General features: G+C 45.1%; 1 protein-coding gene across 1 annotated transcript in view; it reads left to right on the top strand.

Moving 5' to 3' along the window:
- Nucleotides 1–16,565, top strand: part of IQGAP2 (IQ motif containing GTPase activating protein 2) — a 251,374-nt gene that overhangs the window by 208,512 nt on the left and 26,297 nt on the right. The window contains exons 22-28 of the mRNA XM_080925723.1: nt 697–846; nt 3,630–3,793; nt 6,153–6,377; nt 8,683–8,823; nt 9,354–9,438; nt 10,079–10,311; nt 12,419–12,551. Coding sequence (XP_080781849.1) covers nt 697–846; nt 3,630–3,793; nt 6,153–6,377; nt 8,683–8,823; nt 9,354–9,438; nt 10,079–10,311; nt 12,419–12,551 — 1,131 coding nt within the window. The remainder of the gene's footprint in view (nt 1–696; nt 847–3,629; nt 3,794–6,152; nt 6,378–8,682; nt 8,824–9,353; nt 9,439–10,078; nt 10,312–12,418; nt 12,552–16,565) is intronic.

Below are 16,565 nucleotides of genomic sequence, written 5' to 3'. Positions count from 1 at the left end.
TCTTAACTCGTATCCTGTGTTATGTCGGAGACTCTGTTATCCAATCCGAAGTCAAAATTGTTGGCTAGTTTCCCCTTCTGGGAGTTGGTAATTTCTGCTCCTGTGTGTATTTCTGTTTTCAGGTCCTTGTGCTGAGGTAGGGATCTGACTCTTCCCTTGTGGATGTAGGTATTTAGCTGTTCTACCATCATGTTGTCAAAAGAATTCTTTTTCTCCACTTAATTTTCCTGGTGCCTGCATTAAGTCCTGAGAACAAACAAGCTCGGCTTTGGATAAAGCCTATGGCAAAGCCTGACATTTACTGGCTTACATTTTCAGAGGTTCAGTCTGTTATCATCGTGGTGGGAAACATGGCAGTGTGCAGGCAGACACGGTGCTGGAGGAGCCGAACATTCTACACCTTAATCCACAGGCAGCAGGAAAATCTGTTCCACCCTGAGTGGGGCTTGAGCCTAGGAGACCTCATTGCCAGCTCCCACAGTGACACACTTCCTCTAGCAAGGCCACACCTACTTCAAGAAGGCCACACCTCCTCATAGCGCCACTTCCTATGGGCCAAGCATTCAAACACTTGAGGTCTATGGGGGCTAGTCCTATTCAAACCCACCGAGTGGCGTGTGTAGGGGAGAGTGGGGGGTGTAGGAAAGTTTTAAAGGGTACCAAGGTAAAATAACGACGTCATAAATATCTCTGCAGGATGTGATCTCACACAGAAAAAAGCTGAATAAGAAGAAAGGTGGTGAGATAGAAATACTGACTAACACTGACAACCAAGGCATTAAAAGCTTGAGTAAGGAGCGACGAAAAACACTGGAGTCTTACCAGCAACTGTTCTACCTTCTACAGGTGAGCCCGCTCCTCCTTCACTGCGGGTTGCGGATAAACATGTTTCACGTCTGTGGGTCCTTGCCCATGCTCCAGCCACCAGCTTACTGACATGCTGTGTGTGAACAGCATAATAATAGCCTAGTATAACTTTTACAGTAACGGTTTAGGAAGCGCTTCACTAAGTACCAACTGTCCTGTCAGGTGCTTTACCTAGTGCTCTTGGTCTATCCCTGAGCATCAGGATAAGGAATGTCACTCTTCCCACACCTCTGATGAAAAACCTCAGACCCAGCCAATGAACGGCAGGCAGCAGGCAGCAGGCAGGCAGCCTTGACGCTTATTCTGTTCACAACTGCATTGTACCTCAGTGCTCTGCAGAAGCAACATGAATTTAGTTTGACATTGCATCTGGGACTTTGATGAGCTGGCTATTGGTTTGTTGCCTACCTGTTGACAATCTGATTAGTCACAGAGGAACCTGGGCAGGTGCAAGTCACAGCAGCAGGCTCCACACCCCAGGAAAGCCACCCCATCCCCCAAAGAGGTGGCCCAGTAGTAGTTCATTGTGTGACTCCAAGCCAGCAGATGCCTGAAACTTTGCTGGAGCGTCTCCCTGGGATCGGATACATGGAGAGAACACGCTACATGCGCTATAAACATGCACTAACCCCGTGGAGAATACAGTATGACGGATCGGACAGTCTTCAAATGGATGTGTGTACCTCTGATGGCCACTGTGTGGCAGCATAGGAGGAAAAATGACCATACTTAGCTTTGCCTGTGCCATCCACTGCCTACCTGGCCACCTTTCCCTAAGCCAAGAGCCCCTCCCTTCCCCCCCCACACCCCCACTACCACCCGTATCTGTGAAATTCCAAGTTTTTGTAGGTTCTTTAAGTTCTCAAACGATGATAGAATTTCTGCTGTAAGAGAGGCAAGCGTGAAGTCGACAAGAATTGCATTGTTTTACCTTGTTGTAACGTGAAGTTCACTGAGGTGAAAAGGCCTCGGGAATATGTTGAGAATGATCACATCAGCCTTCAGCCCACAAAACCTGCCACATGGAGAGGCCTTGTGTAGTCCAGGCCTTTATCTCTCCTGGAGTCCAAGGTCAGTGATGAGAGGGTAGGGAAGAAAATGGCCTGGATTCCTTTTGTCCTTTGATCACACTTTAGTAAGGACTCTTCGCCATGGCTGTCCAGCCAGGAGAGGTTTTACTTAGTTTTGTGTCTGTACCATGAGCTATACATGATATATATACATTTTTAAAGTCACAATACCTACATTTAGTTATCAGTAGAAAAGAAGCTAGCGGTCTATGAAGAAAACACTGTCCTGGGCTGGAAAGATGGCTCAGTGGTCAAGAGCATTGGAGATGACCCAGGTTTGCTTCCCAGCATCCACAAGAGTTAGCGTCTGTAACTCCAGTTCTGAGGTATCTGACACCCTCTCACGGCCTCCAACACCTGCACATAAAGTGCGCATACAGGCAAGCAGACACACACACACACACACACACAGACAGACATTTTTAAAAAATGTTTTTAAATTTAAGAAGAAAGTAGTGGGCTGGAGAGATGGCTCAGCAGTTAAGAGTACTAACTGTTCTTCCAGAGGTCCTGAGTTCAAATTCCAGAAACCACATGGTGGCTCACAACCATCTGTAATCTGTTGCCCTCTTCTGGTGTGTCTGAGGACAGCAACAGTGTGCTCACATACATAAAATAAGTAAATCTTTAAAAAGAAAAGAAGAAAGGAAGGAAGGAAGGAAGGAAGGAAGGAAAGAAAGAAAGAAAGAAAAGAAAGAAAGAAAGAAAGAAGAGAAAGAAAGAAAGAAGAGAAAGAAGAGAAAGGAAGGAAATAGCACCCTGGGTATTTTATGCACAAAACTTCACCCCATCACTCTGATCTCAAAAGTAAATCAGAATAGCAAAACAAACCAAAACCTGGTATTTCTTCGAAACCTTCGGTCTAGGCGGCTAGGGCATTTTGAGTGAATGTTAGTCTTGGAGCACATTAATTGAACCTTCTCTTTTCTCACGAGCAGTGAGGAAAATCAGAGTGGTCTGTCTTCCTGTGTGAATCCTCCCCCGTGCACACTGTTTTCTCTCTTAACTGTGGTCCAGCCGGCACAGCTGCCAGAGGATGGCACTTAGACCGAAGGCTGCCTCTAACGTCACGGCTTCTGTGGAACTCTCTGATCTTTAAATTCCTGTCGATCTCTTAAACTCTTTTTTTGGGGGGGGGTCCTTGTTTTGACTCATGTTCTTTCTGGAATTTCTCACGTTGGCTATCCTGACCACCCACCCCAACCTCTTTCTCCCTCCATGGAGAACGTCGTGATGGGTTGGCTCACTGCCTCCGTGTGTCAACAGGGCCTTTCCTCCTTCCAGACACAGATGCTGTGTATTTCCTGTTTACCTATCAATCTTCTAGGCTAGCTTGGGTACTTTGGTCTGTTCCTTTCTCCTCAGTTCAGACTCTATGGGCCCTCTTCCTCTTCTGTGTCTCTACAATAAACATAATATATGTGGTTAAAAGTACAAAATGCATAAAAGATAACCATAGCAAACAAACCATGTAGTAAGCAACATTTACATCTTACAGCTTTCGAATGTAGCTTCCTACACTGTGGTTGGAATACCATTAGCTGATCTCTTTCAGAGGCTGTGCGCTAGGGACCCATCTGTTTCTCATGATGCATTCAGTCCTGGAAGAGCCGAGAACCAGATGCCACACCCTGCTTTTATACCCATCAGCCTCTAGCTCGCAGGGCTGACTGCTCCCCGCTTCTCTTGTAGACCAAACCTTCATACCTGGCTAAGCTGATTTTCCAGATGCCACAGAACAAGTCCACGAAGTTCATGGACACTGTTATCTTCACGCTATACAATTATGCCTCTAATCAGAGGGAAGAGTACCTGCTGCTCAAGCTTTTCAAAACTGCTCTGGAGGAAGAAATCAAGTAGGTATAACATCCACGAGAAAGCACCAACACAGGCTCCTCTTGTCAGTGGTGGGCTAGCTCAGGACTCCTCTTGTCAGTGGTGGGCTAGCTCAGGACTTCTCTTGTTAGTGGCGGGCTAGCTCAGGGATCCTCTTGTTAGTGGTGGGCTAGCTCAGGGCTCATCTTGTCAGTGGTGGGCTAGCTCAGGGCTCATCTTGTTAGTGGTGGGCTAGCTCAGGGCTCCTCTTGTTAGTGGTGGGCTAGCTCAGGGCTCTTCTTGTTAGTGGTGGGCTAGCTCAGGGCTCCTCTTGTCAGTGGTGGGATAGCTCAGGCTCCTCTTGTCAGTGGCGGGCTAGCTTAGGCTGAGCATAACTTTAAAGGGGATTTACAGTAGAACTCTATTCAAAATACAGTCAAATACATCAAGTTTTGTGGGACTGAAATGGAATTTTGATTGATAGTTGAATTTCAGGTTTGTTGGAGCTATTAGTTGTGGATTTCTCCTCCTAGAGATCCAACTGAATCAGCTTTTATTGTCTACGTCTCTAACCACTGAAAACAAGAAGCTTTTTGGAAGTCAGTGCAAGGATTACTTTCTGAGTAGCAGCAGCATTTTCAACAAGTAGAGCAGAGGTTACAATCTCTGCTGAAGTTAGTCTTCCTTATTAGAATTTAAGCAAATTTTTCTGATTTTTTTTTTTTTTTTTGGAACTCAGTTAACATAAAAATTATATAGCCAAATAAATTAGTTCCCCCAAAGTGTATGAGAAGTGTCCCAAGCTAGAGTGGATCTTAACTGCTTTTGTAACCTCCTGGAACCACACGTTCTGCCAGCCCGTCGGGGGCTCTGAAGCACATAAGCAGGGCGTCTGCACCCTCAGAGGATCTGTAGCGAGGTGACTGGAGAGGCATAGTGACCAGCAGCGAACTGCACTAAGTCAATTTTTATGGAAAAGCAGCTGCCTGCCCAGATCTTGGGGCGTCGATGTAGGAACTAGAAAGGGGTCAAAGCAGGATAGCCACAGCTACACCAAAGAAGGTAGATTTGCGTGGCCAAGGTGCAATAGCAAAGTTGGGCTGAGTCCACAGCACAAGGAACCCCAAGGGAAGGCCAGGTGTTGGGGCTCTGCTTACCTTTCCTTATTTTAAGGTTCACTTTGTGTGTGGGGGGGGTGTCTTAATTTGTGTGTGCACAGTGTGTGTGTGTCTCACAGAGGTCAGCAGAGAGGCCGTTGCAAAACACCAGACGTGGGTCCTGGGAACCAAACTCTTGCCCTTTGGAGGGGTAAAAAGCACTTTTAACTACTGAGCTGTTGCTCCATCTGTTCTCACTGCCTTTACAAAAGGTTTTGTTTTGTTTATATTTGTTGAATGAAAGAAATAAAGCTACACAAGTCAGAAGAATGGGGAGTGTCATAGGTAACGTGGTGTGTGTGTGTTTAAAATGCTGAGTTTGAACAACAGAGAACATTTTGGTAAAAATATGTAAACAAAAAAAAACTAAATTCCAAAGTGGTTCCTAAGAAGGAGGTGTGGCTTTAAAATTCAGACGGAAGAATGTGTCCCAAAGAGAGGAGTCTCAAGCTCTGTGAGTCAGTGACTGAGGGACAGCATTCCAGGCTTTGATGGATCAGTAACCGGTTTTAGCTGGATCACTGACTTTACCTTATCTGTCTTACTAGCTCATACAACTGGTTAAGAAAGAGAAGAGGCCGGAGTGGTGCTAGCACACACCTTTAATCCCAACACTCAGGAGACAGAGGCTGGCAGATTTGAGGCCATTGAGTTTCAAGGCAGCCAGAGTTGTTACAGAGAGGAACTCTGCCACCAAAAAAAAAAAAAAAAAAAAAATGGGGGTTGGGGGGAAGGAAGAAGAGAATTTAACTATGAAGGAATGGCTAGGTCCAATAAAGACCAGAACAGAAAGTATAAAAGAGGGAGACTCAGACTAGAGGAAAATCTTCAGAGCCAGGTAGCTCAGCTATGGGATCTCAGCTATGGGATACAGCCAGAAGCCACGTGGCAGCAAACTTAAGAGGGATCTGAAGAAGGCAGTTTGTTCAACCAAGAACGACTTCTTCAAAATGTGCTAAACAGAGGGACAGGACACCCAGCTATCTTAGTTGTGGTCCATTTGCTGCTCATCCCTCCCTGTGGGATGAGACTGAAGCTGTAGCTTAATTTTCCAGGCCTTGATCTGCTTGGTAAGAAACACACGTCTGACAAGTGCGGCGGCTTATGTTGAAGCCGCATCAATTCTTCTTCATATGACGAAAAATAAAACTCCCCAAAGCCCTTGGGTACTGTGGATCGTCTACCTTGTTTTAAACTCTATCCGAAGAAGCCAGTCATCTTTTCTTGGCTTGGGTCTTCTTAGGTCAAAGGTGGACCACGTACAAGACATAGTGACAGGAAACCCCACAGTCATCAAGATGGTTGTCAGCTTCAACAGAGGTGCCCGGGGACAGAACACCCTGCGCCAGCTCCTGGCTCCAGTGGTGAAAGAGATCATTGAAGACAAGTCCCTGACCATCAACACCAACCCTGTGGAGGTGTACAAGGCTTGGGTGAACCAACTGGAAACGCAGACTGGGGAGGCCAGGTAACAGAGGCTATGTAATCATTCATCTTAAACGGGTTTTGTTTGGTTGGTTGGGTTTTATTTTGTTTTGTTTACATTTTGTGTGCATTTTACCCTCCATTGTATATACAGGCCTGGTGCCCAGAGAGGTCAGAACAGGACAGCAGATCCCCTGAAATCTGACTTATGGATGGTTGTAACCCAACACATGGGTGCTAAGAATTGAACCTGCGTCCTCTGCAAGAGCAACTGGTTCTCTTAAGCTCTGAGCCGTCTGTGCAGCACCTTGTGTTCATTTGCACACATACACTCTTAAGCCCTGTGAAGGGAAAAAAAAGAAAGGTTCTACCAAAAGTAACTTTTTATTCTGAAATTTAATCTTCCCTTAACATACCTACGCTGTTCATATTCCTAGGTGTGTGTGAGTGTGTGTGTGTGTGTGTGTGTGTGTGAGAGAGAGAGAGAGAGAGAGAGTGTGTGTGTGTGTGTGTGTGTGCGCGTGCGCACGCGAGTGCGTGCGCTTGTGTACTTGTCTACTCTCTGTTTTGGAAACAGGATGTCTCATCATCCTGGAATTCACAGTTCAGTGAGGCTGGCAGGTCAGTGAGTTCCAGGAATCCTCCTGTCTCCGTCATTCCAGAACTGGGGTCTGCATACTGGCCTCTCTTTCTGTGCTCCCTGGCACCGTAATGCATGTCCCCCGGCTCGTGCAGTAAACACTGAGAGAGAGCCCAGCTTCCTCTTCATAAAGCCAATGGTACTTTCCCATTTCAGAAGCAGCTGCTCCTCATCCCAACCCCTCTAACCCCATCCTGGGTTTGTTCTTTGTGTTTCTAAATCTAGACCAAAAATCCTTTGTCAGCTTCCCTCCTTAGTAGCTGTAAGCAGCAGCGGTGCAAGTGGGCTCCCTCTGGGGGTAATTTGCCATCTAAGTGGCCCAAGCTTTTGTTTTCCTACCAGAGGATACCTTGTGAGGTAATAAAGAAGCAGGAGAACTATGCGGATGGCTATCATAGCACTGTTTGTCACAGTGAGGAGTCATAAAACAAAGTATTTACTTTGGGGTTTGCTTAGTAAATGCATTTATAGCACACAGTGAGTGGGGTGAGACTTGTTATGGAAACTTGTTATTTATCGATACCTAGGATAGGCTCATGGCTATATCTTTTCTTTTATACTTCAGTCGATAACCTATTTTTAAAAAAGATTGACCACATATATGCTGAAATACAACTCGGGTTTCAAGGGGTTTAGACGTACAAAATTTTCTTGCACCCATGAGTGTGTGAGGCTTATACACACATACACAGAAGGGCTCAGCAAGTTACTTAACTAAGACATGGAGGAAAAAAATCCGTGCTATTTTCTTACTTCTATGCAGATTTTTGTTTGTTTTTCTGGTTTTGTTTTTCTTTTTACTGTAATGAAAGCATAAGATTTTTTAATGCATTAAAAAATGTATAGGAAGCCAGGCATGGTGGGTCACACCTATAATTCTAATACTTGGGAGATATGGGGCAGGAAGGTCAGAAGTTTAAGGCCTCAGTGTGGTGGTTTGAAGGAAGAAGGTTTCTGATTGGCTTTTACATTTGAATACTTGGTCCCTAGTTGATAGAACGTTTTTGGGAAGGATTAGGAGGCGTGGCCTTTTTGGAGGAGGTGTGTCACTGGGGATGGGTTCTGAGACTTCAAAAGCCCATGCCATTCCCCATTAGCCATCTCTGATTTCTGATCTGCAGAAAGCTCTCAGCTACTGTTCCAGTGCCATGCCTTCCTGCTGCCAAGTTCCCTGCTGTGACTCTTAACCCTCTGTAAAATTGAATGTTTCCTTTCATAGGTTGTCTTGGTCATGCTGTGTCACAGCAATAGAAAAGTCACTGAGATACTCAACCGCATAGTATCGTAAAGTGGCCTGGACTGTGTGACATCCTCAGAAACTTTAAAAAGGAAAATAGGGTTTGAGGCTGTAGCTCAGTAGGAAAGCATTTGCCTAGCATGCACAAGGCCGTAGGTTCAGTCAACAGGAAAAGGTGGAGGGAGGGAGGAAGAGATAGAGGGAGGGAGACAGTGCTAGCTGAGTCTATATAACCTGGTCCACCCTTTATTATTCCATTAGAGCGAGAAGGGATGCTTGGAGTCCTTCCTGATTCATCAGTAGTGGACGGTGAATTATGTGTGTCTTACTTAGCAAAGCAATGTTGTTGGAGTCGTGGGCAACCTCTAGCTCATCCCACAGAGCTTGACTGCAGGCAGAGCCAGCTAATAGGACGCTGGTGCTCAAGTGTGTACCCCGTGCCTGTTTATGTGAACCTGTGTTGTATTTCAGCAAGCTGCCTTACGACGTGACCACAGAGCAGGCCCTGACGTACCCGGAGGTGAAGAATAAGCTGGAGGCATCTATTGAAAACCTGAGGAAGGTCACCGACAAAGTCTTGGGCTCCATCATTTCTAACCTTGATCTGCTGCCGTAAGTTGATTCGTAGTGACTTTAGCGGTCTTTGCTGAAGTTCTTGATTACCTAAGGTCCTGGAGTAAAGACAGGAATTCTCCTTGTGTCATGTTTGCTATTTGACATTATGATCCAGGCATGGTGAGCTTGAATATGAGACCAGACTGAACTATATAGCAAAATCTTATCTTTTAAAAAAAAAAAAAAAAAGAACAAAAACTAGAAATACAAGGTGGCCTGCACAATGATTTTAATTCATAGCATTGTCTAATGAAGGAGCACCTCCTTGGCTGTGGCCACACTCAAGTATTAGCAGCAGCGGAAGCCCTGTGACTCGGGCATTGGAAACCCCATGACTCGGGCAGTGGAAACCCCTTAACTCCGGCAGCGGAAGCCCCGTGACTCGGGCAGTGGAAACCCCTTAACTCCATCGCATCTCACTTTATGTTGAATTTTTAGGCTGAGCTTTGGTTGCCTGGAACAATTTGCTGTCTTTTGCTCACTTAGCCTTTTTCCATTATTTCTTTTGTCATCTGTCCCACGTATAGTTATGGATTGAGGTATATAGCCAAAGTACTGAAGAACTCGATCCGTGAGAAATTCCCCGATGCCACAGAAGAAGAGCTGTTAAAGGTAGACTCTCAAGGGTGACCTCACCGCAGCCTCCCTGGGGGGTTCTGAGCCAGAATTGCCAAGGGGCGGTTGTGTAACATTGCTTCCTCCTGTGTGGTGATTGCAATAGATCGTCTACGTGATGGTTATTGAGGTTATTGGCTATTGAGGCTCATCTCGAAACCTTAGACACCACTGCAACTCTCTGTATTAGAATGCTTGAGGGTCATAAGCCCAATTGTCACCCAAAGGAACTGTGTGACATGTCACGTTAGTGTGTGGCTGTGTTCACCTCCTCATCTAATACAGGGTAAAGAAATCATGTCAGGGGCTGGCAAGAAGGCTCAGTGGGTAAAGATACTTGCCACCAAGTCTGTCAGCCTAAGTTTGATCCCCAGGGCCCACATGGTAGAAAAAGAGAATCAACTTCCTCAAGTTCTCCTTTGAATTCTACATGTGTACCATGACACATGTGTATACATACACATAGATAGATCAATGATATAATTCTTAAAAATTTAAATTCTAAAAAAGATTCATGTCTGAAAACGACCCAGTCTTGCAGGAAATGGAAATGTAAAAAAAATTGAATACATATTTAAAGATTAAAAAGCAACCAGAGCTCATCTGTCCCTTAGCAATGACCTTTCTCCCTGTGCAGATCGTGGGAAACCTCCTATACTACCGATACATGAACCCAGCCATCGTGGCTCCCGATGGCTTTGACATCATTGACATGACAGCCGGAGGTCAGATCAATTCCAACCAAAGGAGAAACTTGGGGTCCGTGGCGAAGGTCCTGCAGCATGCAGCCTCCAACAAGCTGTTCGAGGGAGAGAATGAGCATTTGTCATCAATGAACAATTATTTATCAGAGACCTATCAGGAATTCAGGTGAGAAGGTCCATTCGTGTAAAGAACACATAGTGGGGGGGGTGGACAAGAATGATATATTCTGTACATAGAACGGCGGCCACGGAGAATGAAGGAAAGGAACAGACAAGATGTTCCCACCCCTCCCCCTCCATCCAGCTACACTGACTCCTTCCTGCTTTAGGGTCTATGTTTCTGCTAAGACACTTTCCCTGATGTAGGACACACTCGTAGTATTTAGAATAAGACACTCAAAATAACTGATTTTGTTTTGTTTGAACTGAAGGTGGTAACTATATTTCTTCCCCCAAATTGTTTTCCCACTGGGAAGAATTTGCTTTTTCTGCAACAATGGTAGGAAATGCTGTGGTTCCTTTGGGAAGGCTGGGGAAATCCCGCTTTAGTATTTATAGGTGTTCTGTGTGAATATGCTCTGCCCTGTTCTGAAGCCCTTCTCTCCTACGCACATAAGAGTTAAATCCTATTGCTTCTGTTTCTCTCTCCTAATCCTGTCACTAGTGAGGACAGAGAAGGAGAGGACTTGTGCATCTGGAAGCTCTGAACAGGCACTTCCCTCTCGGCTTGTGTTTGCTCTCTGGTCTACCACAGACTACAGAACTCCTATGACGTCAGTGTGACCTCTGTCTTCCCCACCTCGATAGGGACTTTCCATTCCCTTGTGTTAACGGCTTATCTCCTGACACCCATCTCTGCACGGAGTCTGTACCATTTATGAGAAAGTTGCCCCAGATCCTCTCGCTGTGGGACATTTCCGTTTGTTCAGAGCCAATTTTAGTTTTCTTCCCTAAGGAAAAGCATAGTTTCTCCTGTTCCTCACGCACCCTCGGTGCTCTTAGCCCGTCCGTTTCCTTCATGTGTTTGAGACAAGGCCTTCCTTGGCTGGCTGGCACTCACTCTGTACCTCAGGCTGATCTGGAACTCATGAAGAGCTGCCTGCCCCTGTCTCCCAAAGGCTAGGAATAAAGGTTCCCATGGGCACGCCTGGTCCTTTTCTCTTGTTATCCCTGTCAGTCTCTTGTTTCCCAAGATTATCGTCCTAAATGCATCCTTTTCCTCTTTCACTCATATTTAATCGGCTGTTTATTCTCCTCATTCCTCAGCACCCCATGAACAATTATAAGCAAAACTTAGGAGGAAGATCTACTGTTACTGAGAAGCATGATGGCCCCCAAAACATGGCTGTCCCACCCAACCCAGGGCTGGGAAGGTAGACATCAGTGCCACTACAGAGGTCTCAGGTGCCCTAGAAAACATGTCATTGAAGATTTCAGGCATAAGAAACATTTGAAACTGTATGGAACCAAACACACACACATACATATTACATGCATTTATTATACATATATATAAACTACATACACATACTACACACACACATATAACATATATACATATCACATATGTGTGTGTATATGTTGTGTGTGTAAAAGTTCTGAGATCAATTTTCAACACACACAAATAGTCATTTACATGTATATGTGTATTAAGCATGTGTGTGCATCAGGAGGGTCATGTGCATGTGTATGCACATACATGTGGAAGAAAGGGGTTGACACTGGGTGTCTTCCTATGCCATGTTCTACTTTATGTTTGAGACATGGCCTCTCACTGAACCTGGAGCTCATCAGCTTGGCTTGGCTGGCCCCAGAGCTCCCCGAATCTGCCTGTCTCTGCCTTCCTCTCCATCAGTACGGGTTCAGGCACATGCCACCACAGCCATGTGTGGTGCGTGAGATACATACTCTGGTGTTTATGCTTCACTCATTGGGCCAGCTCCCCAACCCCAAGGAATTCTTCATGCTAACGTTTTCACTGGAATTCCAGAGGTCATGCTTAAAATTATACCCTTGTTAAGAAATGCCATCCACAATTTGATCATACTGGGTCACAGGCCCAAGGCCCACATTTACCTCTCCTGTCTGAGGACCAGTTTGAGGTCTCGCATCCAGAAACATGGTCACACACTGACGAGCCACGCTGGCAGATACCATAACAAGTGCCCCACGCTTGGGGTGGAAGGGGTACTCTAGGCAGCTTTTGAAACTTATTTTAGTAAAAGTACTCACAAGTTTGACTCTATCTTAACTCCCCTTTTCCCCATTTCCAGGAGATATTTTCAAGAAGCATGTGATGTTCATGAACCAGAAGAAAAGTTCAATATGGACAAATACACGGACTTGGTGACCGTCAGCAAACCAGTGATTTATATCTCAATAGAAGAAATCATCAATACACATTTAGTAAGTAGGGTCAAAAAGTGGTGTCTGGACCATGGGCCATTCATCCATTCACTGGAAAGTGCCTAGTCCTACTTGCCTGTGCTCGTGTGTCTGTCTTAAAACCCAATAAGCTTCTCCCATAATCATTCCCCGGCTACTGGACCTTAGTAAAACCCTTCCCAAGCAAGATAGTTAACCTTTGCGATGCAGCATGATACAGGAACAGTTTAAACCCAGGAAAATCGCAAGCCCGGGATTCGGATTCGCTCACCCACCAGAGCTTGTGCAGACCCGCCCACTCCTCTTCCTCAGGAGTGTTTTTTACTTTACAGCCATTTTTCTGGTGAAGGGAGACTGTTCTCCCTCTTCTGTTGGGGGGATGTACTTCACTTAATCTTAGCCAAAAGGTCAGGAAGTGAAGTGCTGCTCAGAGCGGGAGGCGGGGTGGAAAACTGTCTATGCAGGCAGATAAGGTGCCCCCTGCCCTCCAGCAGGGATGAGCTGCCATTGTTTTAAAACCAGGTTTCCTAGAATTTCAGTCGGTGCTGGGTTGAATGCAAGTGTCCTAATCAGCCATCAGCACTGCACAGTGACTGACTCCAAGAAGGAACTGGGAAGTCCTGGGTGACTTTTCCATCCTTTAAGATAAAGAGAAGCTGGGCACCTGAGGTTGGATTGCTAATTGGAGCTTAATTTGCTTTCAGATGTAATTGGAATTAAGCTTGGTTTATGGAATTTTTATTGCCCCCCCCCCCAGACTATCACTTGCAAGCTAGCTCTAACTGGACTCAAATTCAAGATCCCCGTTTCCCACTCCTTTCATGCACACCTCCACTACATCACCTAATTCAGCCAGAGTGGAGGGCGGGGCAAGGGCAGAGGGCTTAAGACAATACTTTATAGCTCAGGTTAGACCTAGAAGTTACTGCGTAGCTCAGGCTAGCCTCAGACTCACTATGATCTTGGGATCTTAGACTCTCAAGTGGCAGGATTACAGACATGAGCCACCAGGTGTTGAAAAGGTAACTTTGCCAAGAACAATTTTAAACTTGGCTAGTCCAAACAGGGTCCTGGGATGGTTCAAAGACATACCCCAAGGCCACCTGGATCCGAACCTGTACCCTAATGATCCACACCAATATTCTAGAAAGCTAGATATTTATTCTAGAAAGCTAGAATAAATCCATCCGGTTTGGGGTCGTACTCAACACTAGAGGTTACATCACAAACACTTAACCTCCAAAAGTCAGACCCCGGTACTTCAAACCACCTAGACGTAGGGCAAACTGGCTGCTCGGACGTCCGGTCTTCAACATTAAGCATTTTCACAGCTGAAATGTGGGTTTGGAGGACAGGACCCAGTTTTGACTTCTGTCATGCAAGGCTGAAGCAGGGAACTTCTCCAGTGTTTGCCACAAACTCTCAGCATGTCCCAGTTAAATGACTGGACCTGAGTTAATCAGCCTCCTTTCTGTTGGTCCCCTAGATCAATATCCAATGTGTCCAACAATGAACTGCTTCCAAAAATAACTTTATAATGAATAAGTAAAGATGCACGTTTCATATTTGACCCTCTGATGGGACATTATTTATCCCAAATAAATATGGTCATTTTGGTTGCACACTTACAAGGAAGGGATGTCAACACGCAGAAGTAACGGGTCATTCCTTTTGAGAGTGAGGCTCTTTCCCACGGGTGACAGAGAGAAAATGTTACTGTGTTCATTTATGCCGCTGGGATGTGAAAGAGACAGAGTCTGCTCCTGTGCTAACAAGAATTGAAAACAGAACAAGTCCAGGGCAGGGGGCTGGTAACTGACTTGAAGTCCCTTTGTGCTGATTGAGAGCAGATGGAACAGGACAATGCGTCACAGCCGAGTCTGTCGGTTTTCTGAGTGCGGAGGCGGCTATGGCAGACGCCGAGCATCGGCTGCGTGACCTGCCAAGCTCATGGTGGTGAGCTTGCTTCTGGCTGTCTGCGAAACACAGAACTTCAACATTAAGACGGACTTTTTCAGAAAATGATTTACATTCTCTAATTAGCAGGATAATACCTATAATAAATCCTCCATTTCAGAGATAGCAACCAAATCGGCTGGCCTGCCTCCAAAGAGAACTAGAACATAGATTCACCATCCTGTGAATTTTCTGCTCTAACTCCCCCACCAAAAAGGAGGGGGGGCACACTTCAAGATTCTGCCTGTCTTTATACCATTCTTTCTTTCAGTGTCTTTCCCTGAAACTACTCACTTAAAAAAACAATGCATAGTGTTTTACTTTAAATCCAAGTATGTCTGTCATGAGAAACGAGCATTCTTTGCCATAGACAGAAGCTTTGGAAGAAAATAACTGATGTAATTGGGTACCCAGCCCCCAGCCCCATTGGTTGCTTACCTAGCGCACTCTGAGCCCCAGCACCGCATGAGATGTGATGGTTCGTGTGTGACCTCGGTGCTTGGCGAAGTGAGACAGGAGGATCAGAAGTAGGTTAGACTGCACCCTGAGTTCAAGATCAACCTGCACCCCATGAGACCCTGTCTTTAAGAAAATAAGTACAGTGCGCACAGACGGATTGGATGCATTTGTTTCTTTGCCTTCACACTCTGAATCTGAGGCTGTTCTTCAGTTAAAAACCCAGCCAGCTCCTTAGGGTGGCGATACGTGACCATAATCCCAGTACTAGGAAGGCTGATGCAAGAGGAATGCCATGGGTTCGAGGCTGGGTTACACAGCAAGTGCCAGGCTACCACACACTATAAAGCAAAATATTATTTATAGAGGAGGAAGAAGAAGAGAGAGAAGTCATTGTCCACACAATTGGCAAGTGTCAAGAAACTTAAGAAAATCCAGCATTAAATTACTCTCAAGCTGAGTGAGCCACCTTTAATCCTAGCACTCGGGAGGCAGAAGCTGGTGAATTGCTGTGAGTTCAAGTCCACCCTGGTCTACATAGTGAGTTCCAGGCCCTCCAAAGCTACTTAGAGAAATACTATCTCAAATAAGAAAAGAGCCTTTTATTAATTTTATAGATTAAGAGATTGGCTTAAATTGACAAAAGAATGAATAATTAAGATTTATGGTCCAGAAATAAGCCCTTAATTTTACTGTTAATGCATTCAATTAGGGGCTAAGCCATTTAAGTTGAAAAAAATATATATGTTTTTCATAGTGCTGGGATAACTTCAAATTGACAAGCTAAGGAATGAAGCTGGATCCCTTCCTCAAACCCTATCCACAAAGGAAACTCTCAAAAGTCAATGGTTAAAAAAAAAAAAAAAAAAAAAAAAAAAAAAAAAAAAAAAAAAATCCTGGATATTAAGAGTAATTGTTATGGCCCTGAAGTAAGCCTGTGATTTTATAGATAGAACACAAAATACACAGAAGTCAACAGAAAGAAATGAACTTCACAAAAGCTGATAGTTACTGTGGCTAGTACCCTGAAAAAGTTAGCTTTGTATCTAGAAGAGTAAGAGAAAACGTAATTGCAGCGTTCTATCTGCCACAGATTTTGCATCTAGGATGAATAATCCTCTAACTCTCAATGGTGAGAAGAGATGATTCCGTTTGGGGTTTGTGTAGTTTAGTTTTGGGTTTTTCAAGACAGGGCTTCTCTGTGTAGCCTTGACTGTAGCCTTGACTGTCCTGGAACTCACTCTGTAGACCAGGCTGGCCTCGAACTCACATAAATCTACCCTACTTGTGCCTCCCAAGGGGCTAAAGACATGCACCACCATGCCCGGCTCAAATGATCCAGATTTAAATGAGAGCCAGGTATCAAACAACGCAGCTAAAAAGGTAGCCCACGGAATAAGAGAAAGCATTTGAGAGGGATGTGTCTGATAGAAAGTTAATATATGTAGCATATGAAGAATTCCAGCAATCAACAGTCAGAAGACGTGATGGAAAAATGAGCCAAAGACTGGGGCACACCGTTTATGTACTGGTGGTCCATGATCACATGAAAATTCAACAGCACTAATGATGGGAGAAAGCTAAATCAAAGCCAAAATGAGATCCCATCTCCAGCCCATTGCA

Source organism: Micromys minutus (assembly GCF_963924665.1).
Source record: "Micromys minutus genome assembly, chromosome: 11".
Lineage (NCBI taxonomy): Eukaryota > Metazoa > Chordata > Mammalia > Rodentia > Muridae > Micromys > Micromys minutus.
Note: the sequence above shows the minus strand (reverse complement) of the source record. Positions and strands in the feature narration are given on the sequence as shown.